The 12,106-nt window shown below is 32.4% G+C and overlaps 1 protein-coding gene across 1 annotated transcript; it reads left to right on the forward strand.

The window, feature by feature from the left end:
• Positions 1 to 2,967: 2,967 nt before the first annotated feature.
• On the forward strand, positions 2,968 to 7,725 carry LOC134711786 (uncharacterized). Its single transcript, XM_063572666.1, has 2 exons — positions 2,968 to 3,085; positions 5,691 to 7,725. Exon 2 carries the CDS (start codon positions 5,694 to 5,696, stop codon positions 7,377 to 7,379), a length of 1,686 nt encoding a protein of 561 aa, XP_063428736.1. The 5' UTR covers positions 2,968 to 3,085; positions 5,691 to 5,693; the 3' UTR covers positions 7,380 to 7,725.
• The last annotated feature ends 4,381 nt before the right edge of the window (positions 7,726 to 12,106 follow it).

A 12,106-nucleotide genomic window follows, 5' to 3' on the forward strand; every position in this document is an offset into this window, starting at 1 on the left:
GATAAAAAATATATATCATCCGTTTGCTCAACTATTCTATAAGAGCATGCAACTTCTGTCATAGAAAGCTGGACGTTGGGATCGTGACCCTGCGACTCAGTCGGACTGTGGCGTTAGTTTACTTCCAAAAAGCTTATTTTTCAGAATGTTGAAAAGCTCGATCATTCATACTTTGTATATAGATGCCTAATTATATGATGTTCTTGTCTATCATATGTCCATTGTCCTTTCATGGTACAGTGGTCAACTATATTTAAAGCATGTTTGGTGTATGGAAGGATTGTAAGGTGTACATAGAGACAAACGTAATTTGATATTTGACACATAATCGGTTTCTGACACAGCATAACTGTAGTCAAAGAACTTAGAATTGGTCATATGATTTAAATTTATACTAAATTTTTGACGAGCCTGCGACTTTTGTAGCTGAATGGTCGACGTAGTGATCTGGCGGTGGCGTTGGCGTTGGCGTTGGCTTACTCAGTAAATGCTTTATATTTTAGAAAGTGGAAGACCTGTATGCTTCATTCTTTGTATAAAGATGCCTCATGTTACGAAGTTTCAGTCTTCACATGTCCAATAACCTTGAACTCATTTCCATGGTTCAGTGACTAGTAAGATTTTTTGTAATGTTACATTCTCTCTTATAAGTATTAGGATAACTATATTTGGTATGGGCGTACCTTGCATGGTCTCATGCCCGTCAGACAGTTTTCACTCGACCTTATTTTATGGATCAGTGAACAAGGTTAAGATTTGGCGGTCAAGTCCATATCTCAGATACTATAAGTAATAGGTCTAGTATATTTAGTGTATGGAAGTTCTGTAAGGGGTACATGTCCAACTGGCAGGTATCATCTGACTTGACCTAATTTTTATGGTTCAGTGGTTATAGTTAAGCTTTTTGTGTTTTGGTCTGGTTTTCTTGTACTGTATGTAATAGGTCCACTATATTTGGTGAATGGAATGATTGTAAGGTGTACAAGTCTAGCTGACAGGTGTCATCTGACCTTAATCTCATTTTAAAGGCTCAGTGGTCCAGGTTAAGTTTTTGAGTATTGTATTGTTTTCTTATACTATATGTAATAGGTCAACTTTATTTGGTGTACAGAAATGTAATCTGATCTATATGTCAGTTGCCCAGGTTTAATTTCACCTTGACCTCATTTTCACAGTTCATTGCTCGGTGTTAAGTTTTTGTGTTTTAGTCTGTTTTCTTCGTATATTATATGGCCTTTTAAACATGTTTTGATTCGGGCGTCACTGATGAATCTTTTTTAGACCAAACGCGCGTCTGGCGTAAATATATAAAATTTTAATCCTGGTATCTATGATGAGTTTATTCTTAAACTATAAGCAATAGGTTAACCATATTTGATGTTACGTTTATGTGACAGTTGTAATACATTTTTATATTTAGGACTATCAACATAATATCAACGATTAGTAAAAAAGGCGAGACATTTCAGCTTATGCACTCTTGTTAGCTTTTGTGCAAAAAAGTTTGAAAAAAAAGAACTGCTAACTATATATATTTTGTAGGTTACTTATTTTCAGGTATTTTAGTATAAAAGTTGATGTGTTTTCCTAAGTGAACCTTTAACATTAGTATATTACTATTTCTAGTGACCTAGTCTATAAAATATACAGTATTTCCTGAATCTGAAATATAAGGATCATTGACATCCATTTTGGTAAAAAAATGGTTCAATAGTTTCTGGTGTTTTTTTTTATGATCTTTGAAAAAATGTATAAATGACAAAATACTCAATAACTTCTTAAGAAGATTCAAGAATCATCTTATGTTTTGATTGTACATGTATTGCCAATTTTTAGATGACCTACTTTTGTTGATGGTTTGTGCAGTTTACGGTTTTACACCATTTTTTCCCTTAAAATGCCCTGTACCAAGTGGGGAAAATAGCCATTGTTATATAATAGTTCGTTTCTGTGTGTGTTACATTTTAATGTTGTGTTTCTGTTGTGTCGTAGTTCTCTTATATTTTATACGTTTAACTGTGTACTTGTTTGGCTTTATAAATATTTTGATATGAGCGTCACTGACGAGTCTTATGTAGACGAAACGCGCGTCTGGCGCACTAAATTATTATCCTGGTACCTTTGATAACTAATTACACTATACTGGATCGATGTCACTGCTGGTGAACGTTTCGTCCCCGAGGGTATCAACAGCCCAGTAGTAAACACTTCGGAGTTGACATGAATATCAATTATGTGGTCATTTTTATATTTCCTGTTTACAAAACTGTTTTTTTTTTCTCGGAAAACTAAGTATTTTCTTATCCCAGGCATAGATTACCTTAGCCGTATTTAGCACAACTTTTAGGAATTTTGGATCCTCAATTCTCTCCAACTGTGTACTTGTTTGGCTTTATAAATATTTTGATATGAGCGTCTTATGTAGACGAAACGCGCGTCTCGCGTACTAAATTATAAATCTGTACCTTTGATAACTATATATTCCCCTAATTTTAGTTGGTAACTCGGATTTGTGAATTTCGAAGAACGGTACACTACTGCCTTTATTAATCTATCTGATAGAGTTTTTAGTTTATATACAAAAAAAAAAAATCAATAAAAAAGGTCTTTAAAGGGCTAACTCCTTAGGGAGTCATCCAAAAGTTTCTGTAATATTTGAATTTTGTTGTATTGATGATAATTCACATTAACTGTTCGTAAGTTTAAAGTTGTTTATAATTTAAGTGAAAATAGGAAGTAATAAAAAATTATGTAGATATTTCCATTTCGATTATTTTTGTCCTGTCGGTATATTTTTTCAAAAAGATAGTTAGTTCATTTAAATTAACCATCAGAAATGATTTTGTATCTAGAACGATCATTATATAGTCTGGCATAAAATTTAAATCTCTCTAAAAATAGTGAATTATCAACAACAGGTATCGATTTTACTTATTAATCCGGTCAGGTATATTCTGTATCATTTAAACATCTATCGATTACCTGAATTAGAAATAAACATGTCCCAATCAGCTTCCTTGTTGGTCAACCTTTCGAGAAATAGTGAAGGACATACACACAGCTGAAGTTAAAACAACGTCAAAAGGTATTTGCTGTTAAATTACTCTTCTCATTTTAATTTCTAAATTTCTTTTCACTATTTTGCTTGGTATTAACTGCAGAGGGGTTCCCTGTGTTATAGACTCCATAGAACCTGTACCTGGTTTAAAAGAATAACCCGTTTATCTCAATAAAAACCTATTGAGCATCTTTAACATTGCATGAATTGTAACAATTTGCTCTACTTCAGATTTAAAAAAAAAATCAGTTTTATTGATTCAGTGTTCAAATGTTAGCTGGATCATCAAACAATAATTCCATAAGGGAGATAACAAGTGCTATTATCACAACAATTTAAAAGCAACTGTCTGTTTCTATTAATTTATTTATGTTTCTTTCATTAATTGCTGTCGATAATTTAACCCCTTCTAAGGTAGCATTTTGATTGTTTGAAAAATCATACTTTGGCTCTATAAAAGATGACCAAGACTAAGTTCATGAAGCTATGAATTAGTTACTACATGCAACTTTAATACAATATTTGTAAGTAAAATTACAAGACTCCAAGGAAAATTCAAAATTCAAAATAAAACGTTCCATATCAAATGGAAAAATCAAAAGCTAATAAACACATCGAAAGAATGGATAACAACTGTCATATTAAAAAAAATTAATACAGTTACAGAGAGGTTAAAGATACTAAATGGACATTCAGAACTCATAATTAGAAAACCAACTAACAATGCCATAAATCAAACGAACAAAAGACAAAACACAGCATAGCGAAATTAAGACTTAGCTAATCTAACCCCCTCAAAAACCGCAGATGATCTCAGAATTGTTAACCATAATTGGGGTTTTCTTTAAACTCACATCTTTAGAATTCATACAATACAATTAATGAATATAAACCAAATAGGGCACATAAGAAACAACAACAACTGAATTACAGACTCCTTACCTGGGACAGGAACATAAATTTAAACCAGGTGTGTGAATGCTTAAAACAAACTGTAATAAACTATAATTGGTATAAGGAAATATTTAATGATCTATTTGTCAGTTGCACATGTTTTATTTGACTTTGACTTCATTTTCACGGTTCATTGTTCGGTGTTAAGTTTTTGTGCTTTGGTCTGTTTTTCTTAAACTATAAGTGATAGGTCAACTGTATTTGTTGTATGGAAGATTTTTTGGTAGCTGTACATGCCTGCTTGGCATGGTTCTTCTGACCTTGACCTCTTTGGTCAATGTTTAGTTTTCGTGGTTAAAGTTTATGTGACAATTGAGTTGTAAGAAAGTTTTATATTTAGGACTATCAACTTATCAACTTAATATCAATGATTAGTAAAAAAAAAAAAAAAAAAGGCGAGACATTTTAGTGTGTGCACTCTTGTTTATATAGGTGAGACTGTTGGTTTTCCTGTTTGAATGATTTACACTACTCATTTGTAAGACCCTTTATAGCTTGCTGTTCGGTGTGAGACAAGCCTCCGTGTTGAAGAATGTACTTTGACCTATAAAAGAATGCATATTTTGGCTTTAATATTGATTCACTTAAAGGGTCTTGCATAGGAAATAAACACATTTATTCTAAAACCAGTTGTTGGCATGATACTGGTTATATTCTTCTCATATATTTTATGCTGGTATTCAACTAAACCCCTAACGGGAGGGATTGTGCTTGTTGTCATATGCACAGGCGCTTTGGTATATACTATTTTTTCTATTTTTTTTATTAAAATATTAAATTTTCTACATTTGTAATGCATTGCTATCACTTCTGTGCATGTCTCACCTAGTTTCGAGTGATTTAAACGACTTAGTGAAAATACCAACTTTTACTATCCATACTAAGAAATTTGTTTCTTAGTAAAGATAGTAAAATTTAGTATTATCACTAAGTCGTTTAAATACTCGAAACTAGGTGAGACATGCACAGAAGTGTTAGTAACGCATTATAAATGTAGAAAATTGAATATTTTAATCAACAACAAAAAAACAAACAATTATCATATACCCAAGCGCCTGTGGTCAGATGATGAAGACATATAATTTTTCAATCAGTTTGATTGAGTCTGGAGCTGGCATGTCAGTAACTGGTAGCAGTCCTTTGTTTGTTTATATATGACTACATTGGTAATTTGCTTAGCTGTTTTTGTTACCTATTCTGATATCGGACTTCTTTTAAACCGAGTTTAACTTTGTGTAATGCTGTTTTTAAAAAAAAAACTCTAAATTGGATCGAGTCATCCAACCATTTTTTAACCCCGCGGTACTTTTGCGTCTGTCGCAAGTCAGGAGACTCTGCCTTTGTTAGTTTTGTATGATTATTTTTATATTTTAGTTCATTTATATGTTTTGGAGTTTAGTATGTCGAAAATTTTCGTAGTGAACAAGCACACAATTTTTTTAGGGGCCAGCTGAGGTCCACTAACGGTTGTTGGATTTTCTCGATAAGTTGAAGAACCATTGGTGGCCATCGGTTGTTATCTGGTCTTTGGTCGGGTTTTTGTCTCTTTGAAAACACTCCCCATTTCCATTCTCAATTTTAATTTCAGATATTGTGATTTGGATGGAGCATTGTCTCATTGACACACATACCACATGTTCTTATATCTTAATAGCTTTTTCGTCTTGTATATGTTCAGGTCATGGCATCCAGTAAGCCTATATTATGTGGACCTTGTGAAAAAGGAAAACTAAAGACTAAAGCTGACATCTGGTGTTATAACTGTGAAGAAGGAGTATGTTCAACATGTTCTGGTCATCACAAAAGAATAAAATCATCTCGTGATCATAAAACTATTGATATTAAAAGTTATAAACCCTCTATCCGAGCTATCAAGACAGAATGTGACAAACATGGTCAACAGCTCAACTTGTACTGTCCTAGTCATTTAATACCTTGCTGTGATGAATGTATTTCCACCAGTCATTCAAAATGTAAAGGAATAAAAAGTTTAGCAAATGTAGTCAAGAAAACTAAAATTGAAAAGTCCTCTCAATCTGTACAAAAACAAATTGACTTTATCAAGCATTTTCTAGATGAATTGATAAACGACCAATCAAAAAACATTAAACGATGTCAACAAGAAAATGATAACACAAAAGAATTAATTCTTAAAATTCGCAAGGACATCAATAAATATTTAACCCATCTAGAAAAGAAGTTATTTAATGAGGCCGATACCATCTTGAATCAGGAAAAGTCAAGAGCAACAGACTTAGTAACTGAAATTGAAGGACAACAGAAAAAGTTAAAGGAAATGCGAAAAGACCTACACTTAGTCTTATCAAGTAGTACAAAATTGCAATCATTTCTAGGGGTATGTCAGATTGAACAACAAGTACATAAAAGTCAAAGGTATGTCGAATCTATTGAAAATGATGACAGGACAAAAGAATTTTGCATTAAAATGAGGCAAAACGATGAGATAGAAAAGATCCTAAGCAAGTTAAGATCACTAGAATCCCTGGGAGAAGTGATTGTTGTTAAAAAAGAAACATCATTGAATAGAGAAACAAGTTTGAGTAGGAAAGCACAAGTACAGTCAAGAGTCCAATCCAACATAAACAACATGACAATGAATATTAAGACAACAATAGATATAAACATGGACAAAATCAGTGACATGATTTGTCTGATGGATGGAAGATTTATAGTAGTGGAAGAGTTTGGTAAAGTTAATCTATTTACGTCTGATGGCAAACTACAGAAACAATTACCTTTACCTGATGGAGCCTGGAGTGTTACACAGATCAATCAGAACACTATAGCAATAACTTATCCTGAGGAGAAAGCCATCAAGATCTTTAATATGGAGAATGAAATAGTTACCAAAGTTATCACATTAGACAAACAATGCTTTGGACTATCTTTCTCCAATAATTCTTTGGTTGTTGGTTTGAGTGATAATGGTTGTGAAATCCGTATTATAGAATTAGAAGGAAATACACTGAAGTCCATACAAGTTGAGAGTAAATCACACCTGGAGTACTTTGTCTATTGTAATGACAGAGTAATCTTTAGTGACTTTTATGGCAATGCAGTAAACTGTGTGGATGAATCAGGTCAACAGATCTGGAAATATACACAAGATCTAGAAGGACCAAGAGGACTTTGTACAGACACTCATGGTACAAACATTTTTGTAGTAGATTATCAATCTGATAAAATAATAGTAATATCAAAAGATGGACAAAATAATAAAGTACTGATTAATGAAGAGGAAGGACTTGATTCTCCACAGTGTATTTGTCTAAAACCCAATGAATCTTCAGGTTTGATTTGTGATAACTCTGGAACATACTTAGCAAAATTCAATTTATCTACTTAATCAGAAATGGACTGCAATCAGTAATTTTGGACAATCCAGTAAAATCAACTTATAGTTTTAAATTAAAATTAGGGAACATTTTTAGTATAAGTAGAAATTTTCTCACAAGTAAATTATAAACCTTCATCATGTTCATGTACTTGTGTCCTAATATTTTTAAACACCCATTAGATTGACATATAAACTTGAACATTAAATTTTTAAGCATTTTTTATGTAACAACTTTTTTTTTATGTAACAATCTTTTTCACTGGCTCAAAGTTACCGTCAAATCCAGTTGACCCGGGGTAATTAAGGATGGACCTGCCATTTTGAATTCATTCATTTTGGACCAACACATTTCAAATACTACAATATTATCGAAAATAAAACAGTATCTACTGAATAATTGATATTTTGATGTGATTTTATCCAAATTGAATTGTAGAAGTAACGAAATTACCTTCCGTTTGTAAGTTTTCATTTGTATGACGTCATGTTCAGCAATGGCGTCTATGTACAAACTCATTCATGAAGTTTTTAGGAATTTTATTTTATTTTAATTTCGTACATCTTTCCAAACTCTTATAATGCATTAGAATCAGAATAACATTTGTGACTGTGTTGTGGAAGAGTTGCCACTGTCAATTTTGATTTGACGTTCGCCAATTTCCATTTAACTGTCTCCGCTACGCGTCGGCAGTAAAACTGCATTAGCGACCGTCAAATCGCAAACAGACGGTGGCAACTCTTCAACTACAGTACTGTTATTTCTTAATTAACTATGACCATGATGACTGAAACATCTGCCAAAGCCCAGTGCCGACGAACAAATGATTAATTAATACAGTATGTTTTAATTGTCGGCAATCCAACAACACAAAAGAAGAAGTAGAAGGCTTTAAAGTGTGAATGTCGGAAACCCAACAATACATGAAAAACAACAGACATTTAAATGTGAAGAATTTGAGGGTTGAATGTCTACAACCATACAACACACGAGAAAAATATAAGATTTTAAGGGATGAATGTCAGCAACTCAAAAATACATTAGAAACAACAAAAGACATTTAAAAGTGAAGACTTAAAGGGGTAAATAAAAGCAACAGTAGTATATAGCGCTGTTCAAAATTCATAAATCGATAGAGAAAAAACAAATCCGGGTTACAAACTAAAACTCGAGGAAACATTTCAAATATAAGAGAACAACGACACAACAGAGACACACCACCGAAGTGTTAAACACACAGAAACGAACTATAATGTAACAATGGCCATTTTCCTGACATGGTAAAGGTCATTTTTTTAACAAACGATGGATTGAACATGGTTTATAGGCATGCCAAACCCCCCGCTTTAATGGCAGGGTTAATTATAACATTAAAATGACAACATTACATGACAGGACTACAATAAATAAATGGGAGAAAATACATCAAAAACAAGCATTCTTAGAGTATTGCATGACAATACATAGTCCCCTACCTGTTAAAAATTCACTGTAATGAAAGAAATTCTAACTTGATCTATAACTTTAACTACATAAAAATATTAAGTCAATATCTTCAATCATGACCAAATAAAACCTGTTGAAAACTGATTATAAAAGTGAATTTGTTTTTTCCAAAGACCATAACTCTGCACAAAATCATCAGACCGGAACAAAATTCCAAGCAGATCTTAACTTGTCATGATAAAACAATATACTATATTATCAAATCAATATCTTCAAAAATTACAAAAAAAATTGTGGAAAAACTGATTATTTTAATGAATTCACACATGGCCTTGGCAATGATATTCGTTAATTGTATCCCTCGCTAACACTCAGGATAAATTTGGATATCATGGCCGAGACCATGTGTCAATTTTCAACAAAGCTATGGCTTCCATGAATTATTTCTTAAAAGAAATAGATGATGATTTAAATAATACAATTCTACTCCATCCTATTTTTGTTTTTTTTAAAATGTATATCATTCAACAAATTAGTTCATATAGAATCAATATCAAAGTGAACAAACCTACCACTTAATTCTTCAAACCATTTACCAAAGAAAAGGGAACAAATCCAAATTGTAATTATGTCATAAATCATTAATAAAAATATCTTTTAAAAAATCTTTCAAAATTGGAGCATTTAAGTATATGAAGTTATTAAATATATGTAAGAACTTAATTTAAGAAAACTCGTGTAGAAAAGCCTAATCACAAAGGGTTATACTTAATTACTGAACAAGAATGTGTCCATAGTACATGGATGCCACACTAGTAACATCCTTTTCTATGTTCAGTGGACTGATAAATTTGGGTCAAAAATCTAATTTGGCATTAAAATTAGAAAGATCATATCATAAGGAACATGTGTTGATTGGACTTCAACTTCATCAAAAACGACTTTGACCTAATATTTAAACCTGAAACAGGACAGACGAACGAACTAAATGAAAAGACAGCAGACAGAAAAACATAATGACTAAGGTGTGGCATAAAATAGAAAAACATAATGACTAAGGTGTGGCATAAAATAATTTCTATGGAAATTTATTCCTTTCCGAGCTCACTGTATAAAAAAATCTAATCAACGTGTGGTTGCCTGTGATCTCAAAAGATTATTGGATGATTTTAAGGGTCATGACTGGATGAATCAAAATATGCTAATAAAATTAACGGTACCAATTTTCTTGCACCAGACGCCCATTCTTTGGTGATGCTCGTGGCCAAAATATTTGAAATCCAAAGCTTATATAAAAGATGAAGAGCTTTAATCCAAAAGGTCCAAAAAGTATAGCCAAATCCGTGCAAGAAATCAGAGCTTTGCATGAGGGAGATACATTCCTTAATTTATTATAATTTCTAATATTTTGTAACAGCAAATTTTAATAACACAAAAAATCCGCATTTTCATGCCAGTACCGAAGTACTGGCTACTGGGCTGGTGATACCCTCGGGGACTAATAGTCCACCAGCAGAGGCATCGACCCAGTGCTAACAGGTGTTATTAATTGACATGCTCGTGGACTGTGAAAGGCACTCGACGGGGACTTTCGTTTAACAGAAAAAGAAAATTTATTTTTTAATCATTAGAGAATCAGATTCTTATTTAGTCTTAGTATCTTTGATGAGTTTATTTACATAGTTATTCGTGGATTATCGGATTTATCCAACCTCGCCGGGGTTGCACAAATTCATAAAAAATTCACTAACAATTGTGTAGAAATGTTCGTTGGTAAAAAAAACCTATCTACTATTATTTCATGTCTTATGATTGACTTGGTAGAGCTAAAACTGCTGCTAGTTTTCAAAAGGTTAGATTTTAGAAAAAAACCCAAATAAGAACAAATTAAGCAGTGTATTATATAGAGTAATGTATAAGCTAAGTCAATCAAGTAATGCCAGGATCGTAACTGGGGGTACTAGGTTGGTGTCCCTAGAGAGATTATATCTCGAAACGGGTTGGGAAAAGCTTAAAGATCGAAAGGAGGCCCACAGGTTAATTTATTTTTACAAGATGAAAAATAATATTACTCCGGAATATTTATCAACCATAGTTCCAGAGTCCCATGCAGCCATACATTATCATAATACGAGAAACTAGTCCCTAATCCCCCCTGTTCGAACAAGAACAGCCCTGTATTCAAATTATTTTTTACCGGCAACTGTACGTTCATGGAATCTCCTCCCTGAGAATTCTAAGACCAGTACGTCGGTGGGGGCATTCAGGAATTGTGTCCAGTCTCGGGCGATTAAACCTCCAAATTATTATTACATTGGTAAGCGTTTAGGTCAAATTTATCACTCAAGACTTCGTATGCAATGCAGTTCTCTAAATCATCATCTTTTTGTTAAAAATATAGTGGATTCGCCACTTTGTTTATGTGGTGCTATAGAAACTACAGCGCACTACTTGTTGCACTGCCCCCGTTTTCACATTATGCGTGAACAGCATTTTTATAATATCAATATAATACATTTTTTGTCGGAAGAAATCTTGCTACACGGTACAACGGACTTCAGCTACGAACAAAACATTGAAATATTCTTGGCAGTTCAAACATTTATACTCAGTAGCAAAAGATTTGTCATATGATAGCACACATCTTGTTCAACAAGTAATACTTATATCTATAATTGTGTCCGTTCAGAAACATACACTTTATTATTCCGATGTATATATTTTTTTCTTCTTTCTAGTGTGTCACAAACCTTATTATATGTTTTTTTCTTCTTTCCATCTAGTGTAACATTGTTATTTTTTATAACATTTTACCCTTTCAGTATTAAAATATGAAATGTTCTTATTAGGAAACGGATTAATATAAGCTAAGAGCTTGTTTCTGGATCCTATTAATTATTTTACTTGTATTATTATGTAAATGCCTATGTATGTACCTGAATATAATTAATAAAATATGTTTACACTAATCAAGTAATGCTAGTTTTAAATTGATCAATCATTTAATGTTTATTTTGGATAACACAGGACTAAGCAATGTACGAATTTAGCAATATCAAGTTCGTTCAATCCAACTTAAAATTACTATTAACAAGAGGCTCTCAAGAGCCTGAATCGCTCACCTTAATTCTTTTGGTTAAATCTCTCATCAATGATTATTTTGGCTTTTCAATTTATTTAAATGTTTTTGGATCGTCCTATTTTCTTCAAAAGCAAAAAAAAATCATTTTTCTCCTATGTTCTATTTTAGCCATAGAAGCTATGTTTCTTGACATACAAGGAAATAAAATAT

Source organism: Mytilus trossulus, chromosome 1 (assembly GCF_036588685.1).
Source record: "Mytilus trossulus isolate FHL-02 chromosome 1, PNRI_Mtr1.1.1.hap1, whole genome shotgun sequence".
In the NCBI taxonomy this organism is placed as follows: Eukaryota; Metazoa; Mollusca; class Bivalvia; order Mytilida; family Mytilidae; genus Mytilus; species Mytilus trossulus.

Coding starts and splice junctions, on each gene's coding strand:
- LOC134711786 (XM_063572666.1), top strand. CDS start 5,694: ATGGCATCCAGTAAGCCTATATTATGTGGACCTTGTGAAAAAGGAAAA.